General features: G+C 43.5%; 1 protein-coding gene across 1 annotated transcript; it reads left to right on the forward strand.

Moving 5' to 3' along the window:
• The first annotated feature begins 4,033 nt into the window (after window positions 1-4,033).
• Window positions 4,034-18,178, forward strand: gpm6aa (glycoprotein M6Aa). The gene is made up of 7 exons (XM_062476243.1): window positions 4,034-4,465; window positions 12,962-13,154; window positions 13,405-13,561; window positions 13,809-13,962; window positions 14,304-14,380; window positions 14,635-14,700; window positions 16,056-18,178. The coding sequence occupies exons 1-7, from the start codon at window positions 4,429-4,431 to the stop codon at window positions 16,206-16,208; spliced, it is 837 nt and encodes a 278-aa protein (XP_062332227.1). The 5' UTR covers window positions 4,034-4,428; the 3' UTR covers window positions 16,209-18,178.

The following is an 18,178-nucleotide window of genomic DNA, read 5'->3' on the forward strand; positions in this document are numbered from 1 at the left end:
GCCCAACGGTTAAAAGAAAATGCTTCACTTTGTTTTTGTATGCGGTAAAGTTGTCGCAATACGACGGTGGGTCACAATGACTGATGGGTCAGAACGACCCGAAGATAACACAAGGGTTAACACAGCTGAAGCACCACACCACAGTTCTATTAAAAATACACGTTTCACCTATAACTCGTTTATAGGTCCTTATCCAAATAAAGCTGATTGATTTTTTCCAGCTGGGCTGAAGGTTTTTAGACTGATGTTTCTCTTGCTGTGTACCTGGGATAGGAGTAGTCCGATTACCGCTAACTGAAAGCATGCCCACTTCTACTGGAAGAGCTCCACAGCTCATCCTGTAAATCTCTCGCCACCCTGTGGTTCTCAATTTACAATTGAGCTGTAAATGTACTGTAAAAACATGACAAGATGATAAGTGTTGTTGGCTGCTGGCCCAGCAGCCCATGTGGTGTAAGAGGTTTAACCTGTAACAATGATGTGTTGATATGATCTATACCAGACTCACCTGACACTGATAATTATCATTTTATCGGGAACACTTTGTTTGAAGTAGCCCCTTGTGAAGTTCAATGGTGCTGTATATCCCAAATCCTCTGTCAGTCAAAGCAAAGGACATTATGGACTTTGGAATTTTTAAAGTCACTATTGAAAATGAATTACTTTAGGCCTACTCTCGATATAAATACAATCTGCAGTAGGCTACTAGGCTATCTATTTAGAAAAAAATGTATTTATACTTCATATTGGCTAAACCTTCATGCCCTGTTTCAAATTTGCGGTTGCCGTATTAACCACTGTGTAGCCATACCATAGCCTATCATTCTCAGTTCCCCTGGTTAAAAACCCACCAGATCCACAAACTACCGTAAGCATTTGTGAAATATTTTATTTTTTAAGTGCTATGCATTTTAATAGATATGCAACGTGACTCGTGTATAGCCCATCTTACCCCCCCCATCCCGGTGTTTTTGATAAGTATCTTTCACTTTCAAACTTGAGCTAAAATAAATCTCCGTTAGACCAAGTCTTGTTGCCATGGTTGTCAAAGGGAACTGCAGTCTTAAGCAGTTAGCTTCTCTCGCTAGTGGGCTGTAAATGTTGACCTCCTGAATCTTCCAGTGTCTGGCTCGTTCGTTGGACGGGAACACACTTTTAGCTCCCAAACACTTCTCTTTATGGTTGCCTAGTTATCACTGTTGGAATTTTATTTATTTATTTTGGGGGGTTGAGTTTAACATTACATTAGCCAATAGCTTAGACCATTGTATGTAACTGCACAATTGTTCAAGAAACCATGCAGTAGGCTAGGCCTATATTAGGCAACATGAGAAGAGCATTTTTCTTCAACAATTCAATGTTGTTAAAAATGAATTCCCTAAACACTAAATAGCCGAACCAATATAATCCCATCTTATTAAATTCGATTTAATAGGAAGATAGGCTAACGTTCTAAATAAAACCAAATTATAGACGATAAAGCTTCTCTATCTCATGTTTTGTTTGTTTCATGTGTAGAGTGAAAAAAGGGAGTGTCCGGGGTTAGAGGGCTGATGTTTTTATTTATTACATATCTGTCCGCCTTTTTCTATTGAACAATATCTGGGGGTCGGTTGCTATGGCAACTAGCGAGTCGAACATACTGGGGAACGAGGAGGAGACGGTAATAAGCTTACTGTGAGCTTCTTTGGCTCCTTCTGTTGATGAGCACAAGCGCTGGCAATATCATTTTACGTACACACAAACACACACAACACTTAGGCCTACAGTAATGAGCACTCACGCGCGCACGACAGAATGTAGTCATGTACCCTTCTCCTGTACGTACACCTATTACGAATTAGAGACGCACATTCACGCTTGATTACACACAAACGCACTAACACAGAGATCATTCCATACGTCTGAGATGCCAGCTAGCTGATGAGAGATGCACTCTACCTAGATGCCCTCACTCTCTGTTTGGCCATCTGGCACCTCTTTCCCTCCGCGGTGCTAGCCAGCGTGCTTAACACAGCAGCAGTCGAGGGAGGGGCGGGCTGGGGGCGCGAGAAGGGGGGGGAGGGGGGCGCGTGAGGGGGGGTCAGAGTTTTATTGAAAGCATAGACAGGAACAAGACTAGCCATGGGGTATTCTGAGGCTTGTGGGCTAAAGGATTCCCCAGAAGAAGAAAAAATCCCCAACCCCCAACAGCAAATCTCCCACCCCCGTTAACAAAGCCACACAAGCCTGTGTGAGGCAGCATTATCCAGGCCACGGGTGGGGCGCTTTGTGTCACTGCATGTGTGTGTGTGCCTGTGTTCTGTGTATGTGTTCTTTGTATGTGTTCACTGTGTGTGTGTGTGTGTGTGTGTGTGTGTGCTGTAGCATCTTTCACAACAGATGCTGCTGTATTTGCTTACAAATAACTGATGAACAGCTCCTGTGCATTTGCATATTTTATTAAATTTTTATTTATTACATTTGGTGAAACAGAGACATACTGTGTTAGTTGGTAGTTACAAGGTGCTCTTAAGCACTCTGAATCTACAGAAGCTTCAGATTTTGGAAATGTTGCAGTCTCACTTGGGATAGTAATAAACAGCAGAATATTGCAGGGATTTGAAGGTTGAGTTATCCTTTTTTATAAAGATTTTCATTTTTTATTTTTTTTTTGGAACGCATGGATTGTTCCATTCATGCTGTAAATGACTGCAAATCTAACATGTGTAGATTGCACAGACCTCCTTTATTAAATCAAATTTCATCAAACCAAAAAATCACCATAAACAACACGACAAATGAATTTGGAAGGAAATGGTCTTATATCAAAATGTTGACAGACAAAAGACAGCTGAACTTGGGCCTGTGGATGAGGAGACCTCCGTGTGACAGTGGCCACACTTATTCTCTCAATAGCAAAGTTATATATAGCCAAGCATTGTGAGGAGCTGGCGAGAGTAGGCCTTCCCTTGCGTGCGTTCTCACTGCATACCCTGCTGTATAAAGGAATTTAGGATTTGTTTACTTGAATTTGTTTACCTTTTTCTCAGTCACCTGTCAGCCTAGTAACAAGGATCAGATGATCTCAGATTTCCGTTTTTGTCTATGATGTAACGTCATGTTACCAAATGCTCTGCATAATTAATAGTTAGTATGTGATCCTTCTACCTTTCGTCACTTGTAATCCATTTTGGTTTCACTTAGTAACAGCAGAGCACGCTACAGGTTCTCACCTTCATGCCTGAATGTCAGCTTGTTGCAACACCTGTACGTCTTTCCATATTATGGCATTTCCTTTAAGACAGGTCAACCTCACCAATCTTTCTCATATTTCAAGAATTGTTAAGTTTTTTTTCTAGCATTTATCCATCCATCCATCTGCTATCCATCTATCCATTCACACATCCACCCTTCCATTCACATATCCATCCTTTCATTCACTCATCCATCCAACTTGTTTTGGGGGGATTCTGTTTCTCTTGTGTTAAGGCAGGGAGAGCCAGAACACAAGTATTTCATTATGTTTTTAATACACAACGATAAAGTTGAAACTTAACTATAACTGTCTATCCATCCTGACATCCCTTCTTCAGAGTAGTGCTGTAATGCACAGTGCTACGTACACTTTATATATACTCAAACTACATCCATCCATCCACACAGACATCCATACATACATGCATACATAAATACATACATGCAAAAACATGATAAGAATCCCATGACAATGTCTTTGTCATGATGTAATTGAATCTGTATGACTAACAAGATTAGGAGAATCCCTTTTCTGATTTCGTAAAATCTTTATTTTTTCCAATGAAGGAGAGGTTCGGTTAATGCAGCAGAACATAGCCAGGGGGGCTGACGGACTTAACCATTTTCTCAGAAGAAGAGGGGTTGTCAGGGTGGGCTGGGTATGGACGGGTGGGAGACGTCTCCAGAGAAACACCCCTCTCTTCTCTGGTCAGAGTGTGAGGATCTGTTTTGATAGACTGTGTTCTAGTCCAGATTCTCTGCTTTTTGTTTGTCTATTTTTTCCCCTCTGAGCACCTGCGCTGGCAACAGTCTCCACCCCCCTCCCCTCACACTCTTCCTGCCCACCACTGAGACCACCCTTCGCACCCCCCCCCCCCTCCCGCTCTCTCCGCTCCTCCTCTCCCTTCCTCCAGTCTCTGCTAGAGACAAGCTTTTAAGCACTCGCCACAGTGGCTCGCGATGGACAGCGTTAGGCAGGCTCAGTGACCCCTCTCACAGTATAGCGACTTGACTGAAATCAGTGCTGACAAACGCTCTCGCCACCGCGTAGAGGGAGAGTGAGAGACAGAAAGAGCGCCCTGTGGACTATTCGTCAGCTAATATCAGAATTTTAAATTACAGGGTTCGAACCTGCAAAGCGAGGAGCTTTCTTGACACATCTCCAGTCGCTCCACATCTAGAATAGCCACGATGGAAGAGGATATGGAGGAGGGGCAGAACCAGAAGGGTAAGAGAGAATGAGCCGATATTTGTAATAACGTGGACGGAAATGCCATTTCAGTAACATGTTTGTGGGGTTTGTCTTTGTGTGTGATTCGTCTCAACATTAACTGCTTCTGGCTGAACAAAACATTGGTTGAATTCTTGAAATATGAAAAGCTGTTTTTTGGGGTGATTCCTTTGTCCATTGAGTGTATGCTTATCGGAGGTGTATGTGTGTGTGTGTGTGTGTGTTACTGCTGTCGAGGCAGTCAGAGGGGTGTGAACAGTCCCTGTGAGGCTTGGCTGTGAATTCTCAGTGAGTGTTGTCTTTGTGCACTGGATAAGGCTGCCATGCCTTCAGATCAGGGACATCAAAGAATAGGGACCTCACTTCAGCCTCTGTACTAATAACCCCCATTGTCTAAAAGTGTATAAAGAAGCTGCTCTGAAATAAGTGGATTTGCATTGTCAATAGAAAATGACGCATGACCGAGGTCTGTTTCACGTTCATCTTGTGAAGCCTGTTTGCAGGCTTTGTGTTGGAGAGATGCTGCTATTTATAATGCAAACCCCAGCCCCCACCTTGGTGCCAGAGTGTTTGTTATGCATTTAGGCAGAAATAGGAGTGTTTTCATATATTAATGTTTGCCAGTGCTTAGGTTTGAATATCTGCATTCTTTTAAATGGCCATATTAGCTCAAATGGTTTGTTGCATGAAGAAAAAAATACATATCTATATCTATACATGCATCTTCCCCTCTCTCCCTCTCTCCCTCCTCCCTCCCTTTCTCCTCTCTCCCTCCTCCCTTTCTCCCTCCATTCTCTCCTCCCCAGGTTTGGTGCATGTGACAGAGCTTCATATGTCTGTGCTTGTCTCCCCCTCTTCCCTCCCCCTCCTCCCCTCCTTCCCTCCCTCTCATCAGTGCTTCACACCGCCCGGCATGGGAGAGAGCTGAAACAGTTGCCATGGCGCTGTCAAAGTCTAGTCATTATCCCTGCAGCTACTCTCCGTCTGCCCGTTTCTGCACATGACATTTTGGTATCCTGGGCACCGTGTAGTGTGTGCATGTGTGTGTCTGTGTGTGTGTTTGCATGTGTGTGTTTGTGTGTGTGTGTGTGGGGGGGGGTTTGTGTTTGCATGTGTGTCTGTGTGTGTGTGTGTGTTTGCACGTGTGTCTGTGTTTGTGTTTGCATGTGTGTGTGTGTGTGTGTGTGTGTGTGTGTGTGTGTGTGTGTGTGTGTGTGTGTGTGTGTGTGTGTGTGCAAATGAGCTGAGAATGCTGGGCGTTTCTCACTTATTGATGCAAACTGCCGCCTGTGTTTTCTACTGAGGTAATGATGTCATTGACATCATCAGATCTTTTTGTTGGCCGTCTCCATGTTTATGGTCCTGTCACAATAGTGTCCTCAAACATAACACAACATGAGAAACAGTCACAGATGACTGTCACATCTTGGATTTAATACCGCTCAGTCTCCCTTTAAAGGATAGGCTGTGCATTCCCACAAACCGTGTCAGCGCTAGCCTTAAATCCATTCTGCCACCGTGGGTCACTTTCCTTCCAAGAATGTTTAACCAACTGAAAGAGGCTATCACGCAAGCTGGCCCTGCCTGCCTGTCTGTCTGTCACCTGCCTGTGAGGAAAATGGCTAACTATCTATAATTACTTAGCTGAACCCTTCTGCGGTGCTAGCAGTGGCCTCCCATGGCCCAAATGTGGCAAAGTGGCACATCCCTCCATCGAACCTGGAGATGGATTCATAAAACATGCAGATGGAGCAGCAGTCTGCTTCGGGCTGAGGGGGCAACGTTAACGTTACTCTCTGCTTCCTCTCTGTGTGGACTCTCTGAAGTGTTCTGGAGTCAGGATTCAAGAGCACAGAACTTGAAGTGATTCAACACTTTATTAAGATAACACTTTATTAATCGCCAGGAGGGGATATTTGGGGAACATACCGTCATCGATGAGGATGGTGGCGGTTGTGTGTTTGTGATGAGAGATGTTTGATTAGATGAAGTCTGCAAGGAGAGTTATTGAATTATCTAACCAAGTACAACAGTCTTTCGAAGTCCAGTGGATGACATGTGGAATCACTGAACACTGTGTTAGGGAAGAGACTATTTATGTAAGTTCTAGGACAGCGTTCATACAGTGCATCTTGTCCACAAGAGCAAATATTTAAAACCTTGTTCGGGGGTTGGTATTTGCAGTTGGGTGCACCCATCCAAACCCAACCACACAAACAAGAAACATTCATCTTGACATAAAATCAAGGAGGGAAACACTGCACGTTACATAAAAAGAAACATTTTCCACCACACCTTGTGTGAACTGCTTTAGCTGTTGGCTTACAGTTGGCTGTTTTTGCTTGAGCGAGCCTCTCTTTCACATCTCCATGGTGAAGCTGACAGATCAGGAGCTGGTGAGATAGGAGACACAGGACAAGATGTTACTATGGAGGGATGTTACCGTTACTATGGAGAGTTGCTTTAACTTTAGAATACACAAGAGATTTAACACCATCCTTTTTGTTTGAACAACAAACGAATGCTTTAGTTTGTCAGGCAAACAAATCAGGCTTTTTTTATACTCCATCCTGAAGGTGTTGTATGTCTTTGGGTTATATCATTAAAACAAATTTGGTTTCGATTTTTCTAATAGTTTACAGGATAAATTCATGCTTATTCACCCCTTTAATGTAATTTACAACAGAGAATCTACCGCGGCCCTGAATGACATGACATAATTACAAAGACAAGACGATTTAGGAGCACTTTCTGTGGGTCGTCCCACCAGGACAGAACCCTGCTACCTCACAGGGTCGTCTGGGGCTCTTTTCCCTGCCAGGTATAAACGAATCAGTAACCAAGCAACCCAACAGTAAAATACCAGTTTAATAGTATTGTCCACTTCCTTGTGTCCTTAAAACTTGTTTTCTGATTTAATACATTTACCAAAAGACCAGACTTAAAAAGGACACCAAAATAGTCAATATGTTGATATTTATTAATCAGCTTAAGAACAAAAATTAATTGTGTGATGAAAAAAGACATGTAGGTGTCCGTGGTAACACACACACACACAGTTTGCTAAGGCCTTCACTTCATCCTCCTCTGAGGCTGCAAATCTCAGATTATGAGTCAGATGCACCAGGTGGGATCTGCTCAGTTCAGCTGTTAGCCAAATGTAGCGCTGCATGCTACGTGCCGAGCTAGTACCTAGCAACAGGGGACAAACCAACACCCTGATAGACAACAAAACCTCCTTTACAGACGTTTTCTAAACAGAAATGTCATCTGACTTGTGTCAATGGTTGTAGTTATCTCTTAATTATCAAGGCAGAATCTGGATGGACCACAAGGTTTATTTAATCGGCGTTTTAGGGCCATTTCCGTTCTGATCTGACTCAGATCCGAATGGAAAAATTGTGAGAGGCACACCTGTTAGCATTGGCCGAGCCAAGAATCCTCTCTGCGAGGGATTGGTTCCCCTTCTGTTTGATCAGTTAGATAAAGCTCAAGGATGTGATGCTTTGATAACTCGCAGCACAATCCAAAGCAAACACAGGCAATATTTTGATTGAAAAACAGGATGTTGAGAAGAAAAGAAAAATTCCTATTTCACATGCACATCTGAACATCCAAGAGCTCCGATTTTGTGTTTTACATTTACATGTAGTCATTTAGCAGACGCTCTTATCCAGAGCGACTTACAGTAAGTACAGGGACATTCCCCCGAGGCAAGTAGGTTGAAGTGCCTTGCCCAAGGACACAACGTCATTTGACACGGCCGGGAATCTAACTGGCAACCTTCTGATTGGTAGCCCGATTCCCTAACCGCTCATTCATCTGCCCCCTTGGAGGCGTTGGTGAGGTACACGTTGAGAATGAGGGTGTAAATGTGGGGTAACTAGTCCCACACTGTGATCTCAGACCAACAGTCTCCTTCCCTGACCCACTCTCCCATGTCCTTAGCTCCTGACCCCCAGCCCAGTTGAGGTCAAGGGAGTTCCACCAATTGTTCCCTCGCTTGTCCTGGATAGCGCTGTCCGGCTTCTGAAGGCTGTCTCATTGTTATGAACAAGATTAGTCACCACTGCAAGTTTAGATTAGATATAGGGGAACAGCAGGCTCTCACAAAACCGGATAATATCTTGAAGGGCTTTTGCAGTCGACACTCAATCGACATTTTGGACCTTGTAGTTAAACTGTGGAGATGTACACTAGTAGAGCTTAACAGTCTCTGAAGACTTCAAAAAGAATTCAGACAAACGCAACGCTAGCCTGATAGTACATTTATCTCTAACACACATTATCTCTAACCCTCGCTCCACGAGGTACATCAGTGCAGACAAAAGGCCCGTCCATGTTAAGTAATCATGGATTGCTTAAACCCTTGAAAAAAGAGAGAAAAAAACCTGAATCAAATCTGTGCCTGCTCCCAGCTCTCAGGCCCCGGCTGTCCTGCCATTCAGCCCAGAGGGCTAATCTGTGTGATGGGTCTCATTCACTATTGTCCCACTGAATTTGTTGACATACAGTAAGTGGGTCATGGCTCTGAAGTGCCCGGCCTATTCTCTAGATTTTGCGCTGCGGTTGACATGGCAACCATACTGGTTGATTAAACATGCTCACAGGAGTGGGGGGGTGGGGGGGTGGGGGGGTGGGCTGTGAACCGAGCTGAGGAGGGGTCACACAGCCCATCCCTGAGACGCACACACACACACACACACGCACACACACACACACACACACACACACACACTGCACACACACACACACACACACAACCTGCTCCAGCCCACGCACAGCTCTCCCCCCCCCCCCTCCACGGAAGTCTCCGGGCCCTAGGATCTAATGATCATCATTATATGCTAGAGTCTGTCTTGCATGCACACACCGCTAGACACCCAACCAAACGCCCCTCCACCTCCTCCCCCCACCCCCACCACCTTTTCATGTCTGCCTCTCCTTTTCCCTCCCTGGTGGTGTGCTGAATCTAACTGCACCCTGCTTCTCCAGCTTTCCCTTGAGTGCTAATTTGGGTGTCTGACTCTGAGTCCTTTGTCTTCTGAGTTACTTGCATTCCTGCTGTCTTCAGGACGGTTCGGCGGAGATTCTTATTACGAGGGGTGACTGACCGTTACGTAATAGTAACCTCCATCTTTCGGAGAGTACGTGGGATAGAAAATATTGAACAAATTAATGAGTGTGTTTGTGTTTGCGTTTGTGTGTGTGTCTTGCCTGTCGGACATGACACTGACAGATGGGAGAGAGGTGGGAGTTGGGAGGGGGGCTGAGAAGGGGGTGTCCTTTCTCTTTGTATTAGAGAGACGCCTTCTGTTGATTGGTGGTGGTGGTGGTGGGGGGGGTATTTGGGGTCATGGTGAAATTATAGAATTCACTTTTTAAAGAGGGGTTTGTGTGCATGTGTGTGTGAGGGGGGGTTATATTCATTCATCTTTTATTCGTGGACTAAAATTAATCCTTATGATCGGTGATTTTAATTACATGTATTCAATGATTCCCCTCAGTTGAAAATGTATTGAAAAACAGAACAAAGAAAACTACAGGACTTGTGTTTCGATCGTACCTTACACTGAGGTATTCATCTCCCCATTCCTCAACGAAGTTTAAGATAATTGGTATTTATGATGGCAACATGAATTATAATATAAAATAGTCACAATGGCTAAAGCGGGCGTGTCAGTCATTTCCAACATTAATAACTGACTCGATATCTACCAAAGTATGTTTGCCTCTGCATCATAGTGTAATTGTAAACAGTGGCTACAGTTTATGTAGCATACCTCTTTGTTTTAAATCATCCTTGATGTAATAAGGTGTCAGAGGGCACAATCTCCAACTATTCAAAAACACCACAAAGGAGCAAATGCAGTCTCCCTCGTAAACCAATCTGGCTAAAGCTGAAACTGAAATCAGTTTCACGTTCAGTTTTCACTTATCAATGCAATCAAATCCCCACGGTGGCTAGGCCTTGCTTCCAATGGGTCTCCTGCGTCTCAACCCATAGTTCAGACCGTGAGCGGTATTTGCATGGCACCGACTGCTCATTAAGCAGCCGTCTTCCACGTCCTAGGTAATGTAACACTAATGCAGCGAGCGTAAATAATGCATGAAAATGTTTGGCGCTGTGCTGTGCTGGCGCTAAATAATGGATCAAGCATTCTGCAGCTCCTCTCAGTCAATTTACACACTGGTTGTCATTTTCAGCGGCTCACATCCCACAGGGTGAGTCAGGATCAATGGAGAGCTGAGAATTGGATGACGGTTTAGCTATGCAGGGAGGAGCTATCCGTTTGTCTGGGTCTAAGACTCAACGTTTCATCTTTCAAACGTCTGCCTTTTGGTGCCAACATCAGATATTGTGATATTGCTATACCTAGCTGTAATTACCCATGTTTAACAAAGAAACAAACAAAAAAGGCTGACGGAAGAGTTTTATTTAGCTATTAGTCTGAGTTTTATTGTTCTCAAACAGCCAAAAGCACGTTCTCATTCGAGAAACTATGTGGGAAACGGTGTGACCAGTCCAATAGTCGTCTTCCGTCAAATTAGCACCACACAATCAATAAAACCTAATTCTCTTTAAATCAACTCCTTATTCCTCCCAGTGCTAGCTTCACATCCATATCCGTTTCCATGGTAACGACATCCAATTTTCTTAGTCTTCCGCCAGGAATCAGGATTTATGGATAGTCAACTAGCTAGATTACTTGTGGTAGTTAGGTGAGCCAGAAGTTACACTAGTGTCTTGCTCTGTGTTACTAACAGATATTGCATTTCGTTATAGATCCCAACAGCTTTCTTTATATTAGCACAAACAAAATAATCGTTCATCACACTGGAACAACGAGGGCCAACGACTCAACATTGTAGCCCAATGAATCGCTCGTGTAGCATAGATGCAACATAATAATCCACACGACAAATTCAAGTTATAAGTAGGAAATCAAGGTTTTAACCAGAGATTAGGCCACTCGGCCGTTCATCCTCTGAAATTGATTTATATTTATATAAATGATATATATCCCCTTTAATCGCCCATTCAAGGGACACTAGTTTGAATAATGCTCAGGTAATAAAACTTTGAATAGGGACATGACACAAATCATTCACTTCAAGGAATAGTTCAATTACACCCGCTCTCCTAATGGGACCCCCCCCCCTCCACACACACACACACACACACACACACACCGTTGCAGCCCTAGGTAGATAGCTGTATTCGACGATCCTTTTCATCGCTTTTTCCCGCTAAAACCGATAAGAGCTCGTATAATCAAGATATCACTGCACTGAAGCGATGGAGATACTTGTGTCGATAACGGCACAATCGAATGCAGGATTACATCTGCGAGGACACATAATCTTCCTGGCTGGATTGGCTTGTTGCTCAGCAAGTCTAGCGGGCTCGAGCTGCTTGGTATTCAGTGCAGGTTCCGCTCAGAGACAGAAGCTGCGCAAGTTGGAGGGCTCGCTCGTGCTTATGCTTTCGCCCGGCAGAGCTAGAGCAGATCGCATGACGACGGTGGGTGAGAGGCGGGGAGGGAAGGCGGGTATGACCGCAATCACTGTAACACGTAATTTATCGACGTCCTCTTGAATGACAATAACATTCCATTGCGCGGTTGCAGATTCTTGAATGAAAAACTAAGAGGAAAACGGAGCAAAACGTGACCAGAGATGCAGATGAAAGATAATTTAATAATTTAATCATGGGTTCTAATAATGATGTAAATGCTCCTGAGGATTCTTCCATGAGCATGAAATTACATTTGCGCATTTCATTAACTGTGCACAGTAATTTTGACAGACCACATTAGAGTGTTACATGCAGTTAAGAAGAAAAAAGAACCTCATTTAACGTTCATTTCTAGATTGGAATTCAAACTGGGATCCACATGAGCCAAAATTGGCTTGGTGTGATATACATACACAGATACCGATTGTCTGTCTCCACAATACACACAACTCAGACACAACACACACAGACACCCCGCGTCCACAGTGAGCAGTGTGACAGTAAGCAGAACAGTGATGACTCACCCTGCAGACGCGTCCTGCTAGATGACGATAGGTTCGGCGGAGGGTTCAGGTCAGAGGTCAGAGGTGACTGGTCAGAAGATGTTCTGCGTCAAACTAAGACACTCATGACCGTCTGTTGTTTAGCCAGCCTTCTCCTCAGATCTGTTCCAGAACACTCAGATCTGTTATAGAAAAAATTGAATTTTGCTGTCTGTCTACCTGCCTCAGGCTTGCATTACTTGCTTTTTGTGTCTAAACATGCACTTCTTACTTGAGTTCTCTATTGACTGACAGCTAAATCTTCTCGTTTTCTCTCTCTCTCTCTCTCTCTCTCTCTCTCTCTCTCTCTCTCTCTCTCTCTCTCTCTCTCTCTCTCTCTCTCTCTCTCTCTCTCTCTCTCTCTCTCTCTCTCTCTCTCTCTCTCTCTCTCTCTCTCTCTCTCTGTGTATGTCTGTATCTGTGTGTGTTCAGGATGCCTGGAGTGCTGCATCAAATGCCTGGGCGGGATCCCCTACCCGTCTCTCATCGCCACCATCCTGCTGTACGCCGGGGTGGCCCTGTTCTGCGGCTGTGGGCACGAGGCCTTGTCGGGCACCGTCACCATCCTGCAAAACTACTTTGAGGTGGTGAGGAGCCCCATGGACTCTCTGGACGTCTTCACCATGTAAGCACAGCGCCCACTAGACCCACACCAGGGGCCTTTAGGTCTAAACACAGACGTTACTGTGAATGTCTAAGGACATACAGTGTTCGATGTCTAAGGACAAATGTTAAATATGTATTTAAGGTCTAAAGGACAAGTATCAAAGCTCTAAAGGACAGCGGTCACACTAATGATGTGACCACTAAGTATGAGACACACTTGGGAAAAGACACTGTGTTGTTTAACTCTGCTTGTCCCCCCGCCCCCTCAGGATTGACATCATCAAGTACGTCATCTACGGCATCGCCTCGGCCTTCTTCGTGTACGGCATCCTGCTGATGGTGGAGGGCTTCTTCACCAGCGGGGCCATCAAGGACCTGTATGGAGACTTCAAGATCACCACTTGTGGACGCTGTGTCAGCGCCTGGGTGAGGAGACAACCACACACATCCCCACGCAAAAACTAGAGGAGCTTTTAATACAGTTGGGAGGGGAAACTAAGGAGTTGAATTGATTCTAGTTGTTCATGAAAGGATAATTATGTTGCTGCTGTCCTGGGTGAGAGAAAAAGGCGCCAAAATATAGAGTTGCTGTTTTTTAAGTACTGCTAGCTTAGGCCAGGAAACCTTTACACAACATTGAATGTGACTTGTTGTCCTATGTGTGTCGTCCTAGTTCATCATGCTGACGTATATCTTCATGCTGGCCTGGCTGGGGGTGACGGCGTTCACCTCCCTTCCGGTCTTCATGTACTTTAACATCTGGACCATTTGCCAAAACACAACCATGCTGGAGGGGGTTACCCTATGTTTGGACCCGCGCCAGTATGGTAAGCAAGGAGACAGATCTCTCTGTCACTCTCTCTTTAGTTTTTTTTTATCTCCCTTTTCTCCTGGTCTCTCTCTTTGTCTCTTTCTTTTCTTCCTCTCTGGCACATTTTGTCTCTCTATCTCTCTCTCTCTCTCTGTCTCTTTGTTTCTATATCTCTCTTTCTCTCTTTCTTAAATCACCCACCTGGCACAGGTCAAGTACATTCATGCCACTGGTGGAAGAATACACTTCCCTCATAAATCTCTTACAGGGTAATTGTCCACAGGTCACACGTCACAAAACATGTGCACAGATATACTTTCTGTTCCAGTGCTGACCATGGCATGTCTTTCTTTTCAGGGATCGTGCCAATTGCTGAGGCCAAAACAGTGTGTACTAAATCTGAGAAGTTTTACAAGATGTGTGAATCGAACGAGGTGGGTACTTATGTGTCAGACCTAATATGAGGCCACAAAACAAATTTATTTCCCTGTATTTGGAAGGTAGATAAAGTAAAACAAAGAATCTATCATACTGAAAAACACTGCACTTCTGGTCCTAGATTATCAGCTGTATTTTCTATAGGATCTATTGTATGTCGCTTTGGATGAAAGCGTCTGCTAAATGACTAAAATATGAACGTGTATGTTAGTTGCTGTAGCCTCACCCTCCTCTCCTGTATGTGTTCCAGCTGGATATGACCTTCCACCTGTTCATCTGTGCTCTGGCTGGGGCGGGAGCTGCAGTTATTGCTATGGTGAGAGACTTTTAAATTATTTAAACATAAACATACAGTCCTCTACTGCTCAACTCCACCATAATAGATTCTACTGATATTGTTGAGTCGCTTCTGTGGGAGAGTGATGTCTCATTGAATGAACAGTGAAATCAGAACTTGACTGTGTTTGTGTATGTAATCTCTGTAGAATTCATCTGACATTACTTGAGTGAGAAAGTTTGAAAGTTTGAATTCAGTAGATTTTATGAACTTTTACCCAACTGTTAGTCCCAAAAAGAATACATTAACAAGGCTGTGATTTGATATGATTCCTGTCACTATTGACCATAATAGATAAGAAATAAATTGAATTATGTGAAAACACGAAAGATAACAGTTGTTATAGTGTGTGCCACTGGGGTGCGTTGGTGGTACCTGTGTTTGCCTGTGGGAATGGCTGGAAGGGAGGTAGTTTGGCGCAGTGGATATATGCTTTCCCTCTCTCTTTCTCGCTCTCTCTCTGTACGAGACGCTGGCCATGTCACCGTGTTGTCATGGAAACTGAGAGAAGAAAGGGCCGGTGCTTGTTGGAAACATCACTTAGTAATTTGTGGAGGAGCCATTTTCTAAGAAAGAGAATGGACTCGTTAGTCAAGGATGATGGTGCAAATTGAGAGACACGGCCTGGTGGTTTTTTTTTCTCCGTCTAAACAAATGTCCGGGAAAATTAAACATTTATCCACTGAAGCACAGACAGTCACCAGCAGGGGTACGTCCCTAGACACAGACTGGAGATGGGTTTTTTTTACCTACTGAAAAAATCCTTCATTTTAGATCAGATAATAACTTAAGTGCTAATTAGCCAATAAAATCCACATGATGAATAAAGAAGTGTATTGTCTGGGATGGATAGTAGGGATCCAGACTCACTTCAAATCAAATCAATCCACCTGGTTGGTCATTGTCCATACGTGATGATGACGAGGAAGATGGGAATCGTAGTTGTAAATTATTCCTTGTGAAAGGAGTGGCAGGATTTACACAATGCATTCACAATGGTAGGGTGTCTCCATGGAGCCTCTGCTGTCATGGAAACACTGGGGCCCAGCTCACAGAAACTACTGCTCTGCCACCTGGTGGCAGAGTAAAGAATTACAGCTTCCCTAGCACCTCTGTAACACAAAGCCCGTGAGGTTAGGAAACAGGCCAGATACTGTCAACAAACTGAAGAACTGCCACAGCATGTCCGACCTGACTGATTGACTGTCTGACTTAATGACTGAATGATGGAATAGCTGTCTGTCTGTCTGTCTGTCTCACTGACTGAATGACTGACTGACTGTCTGAATGACTCACTGACTGAATAACGGCCCGGTTTGCGCCCCCTGTCCCAGATCCACTACCTGATGGTGCTCTCAGCCAACTGGGCGTACGTGAAGGACGCCTGCAGGATGCAGAAGTACGAAGACATCAAGTCCAAGGAGGAACAGGAGCTCCACGACATCCACTCCACCCGCTCCAAGGAGCGTCTCAACGCCTACACATAAGACCAGGGAGAGGCCTGTCGCTGCCACTCCACCCCTCCCCCCCCCTCTCTCTCTATCTCTCCACCATCCCCTCCTGAGGGGGGCGCTCAGGGCCCCCGCCACTGCTGATGTCACTGGTGCGTCATGTGACATAGTGGTCCGGGGACCCTTCACCCCCCCCTGCCCCCACAAACAGCATTTCAAACGACATCAGCCCCATTCACCTCTGTCATGGACTGTCATGTTATTATTAGTATTATAATTACGTATCGGTTGGGTTATTGTTGTTGATAGTGTGTAGGGTAGTTTTACTATTGTAGACGGTAGTGTAGAGTTGGAGTAAAGTTTAAAAGTAGCAGTTTATTTTTGTATTTTCTTTGTAGGAGATTTTTTACATCCAGTATTAGAATTTCTTTTTTTTTTATTGGTTTTCTTTTATTTTTACTGATAGAAAAAAATATTTTATCTTTATTTTGTTTTTATTTACTATTTATTTTTTTCATTTATGAGGTGGTCTGTTGGGGCTTAAAAAGGGTTTCAAGCACATTTCTCATGTTTGTGTATTTTAAAAAAAGTTTCATTTTCAAGAACTGTATTTACATTGATGAACGGGGGTAATCTGTTTTGAAGACTAAAAATATTTTCAATCTCACAGGGCAACTATAAAAAGCATCTCTAGCCTTTTAGATAATGTAGCAGTACTGTACTGCCATGAACTGGGATGAAAATAACTTGAAGTGAAAGGAATTCGAATCTTACAATTGTTTTTTGTAATTGCAGTTTCACAATAGCATGCCAATTAAGGATAGATACCAAAATGTTACACGAGAACAGATATTATTTGCTAGCTGTGCCAAGCCTGTTAAACAGGAAACTTTGACCTAGGTCAGTATCAAAGACAGGATTCGTCATTAAAATGATAAACTATGGACTATTTTATGATAATAGGAAAAGCTATTTTAGGACAGAATGGTTCCATTGTCTTTAATCCAGCCACATAAGCACATGCAAACATCTTTTCATAACCCCTTTTTTAATTTCTTAAAAGTGAACTTTATAAATACTAGAATGAAACAAGTTTTTGCAGATATCTGCAGTGTATATATTGATATATAAATGCATACCTATATGTTGAGCACTTCAATATCAGGACGATTCATACAAGAATGAAAAGAGATCACTGTGGTTAAATCCACAACTCATCTATCAGTCTTACTCAAATCTTGACGATAAAAAAAATTAAGTTGTTGGTGTTGTGGCACTTTTTGGATGGGCTGTAAGAAAAATGTGTCACAGTAAGTAATTTTGTTCATGACAGTAAAAGTCTGATTGTCTTGCTTACACGTCATCATGCCATAGGACAACAAACATGGCCTATCATTTCATTGCCTGGCAATATTTGTTTTGTCAGTACTTCTAAGAGCTAGTTTCGTGCACTCATTTGACCATTTCTGTGCTCTCTCTAGGTGTAAGCGCATTGGTGTTCAACTCTGAGTTGGATAACTGTACTGTTAGGTAAAGACTGTGAATTTAGATGTTTTTTGTGGCATGGACATGCATTAATGGTATAGTATTATTGACTCAAATGTCATTTTATTTCACTTTTTTACACTTATACTGTCTTGCTGGGTCAACCCCTTGTTTATATGTGCAGTACTAAAACTCCCACGCTTACCGCATTATGCTGATGATATTAGACTGTAGTGTTTGAGTCGTCTCTCTTTAGTTGTGTGATGGGCTTTAAATCCACGTCTTAACCTGATCAGGACCAGCGTGGCTTCTTCTGTTACGACCTGACAAGACAAACGCTTTCTGCTTCTTCCTTGTATTAGTCTTTTGTACTTTCACCAAGAATGCTTAGTAGCAGGCTTATAATTGATTCAGTTTTTTTTGTACATACATGTGCCAACAGCTTGAAGTGGCTTTCCTGACCTGTAGGATCAAATTTGCTTGCATAAATAAAAATTCACTTGTGTACTTGTTAATAAATA

Source organism: Osmerus eperlanus, chromosome 13, assembly GCF_963692335.1.
Source record: "Osmerus eperlanus chromosome 13, fOsmEpe2.1, whole genome shotgun sequence".
In the NCBI taxonomy this organism is placed as follows: Eukaryota; Metazoa; Chordata; class Actinopteri; order Osmeriformes; family Osmeridae; genus Osmerus; species Osmerus eperlanus.

Bases quoted from the DNA above. Each gene is read 5' to 3' on its own strand.
- gpm6aa (XM_062476243.1), top strand. From the start codon at position 4,429: ATGGAAGAGGATATGGAGGAGGGGCAGAACCAGAAGG. The intron at 13,155-13,404 runs GTAAGCACAGCG...CCGCCCCCTCAG, and splicing joins TCTCTGGACGTCTTCACCAT to GATTGACATCATCAAGTACG. The intron at 14,381-14,634 runs GTGGGTACTTAT...TATGTGTTCCAG, and splicing joins AGATGTGTGAATCGAACGAG to CTGGATATGACCTTCCACCT.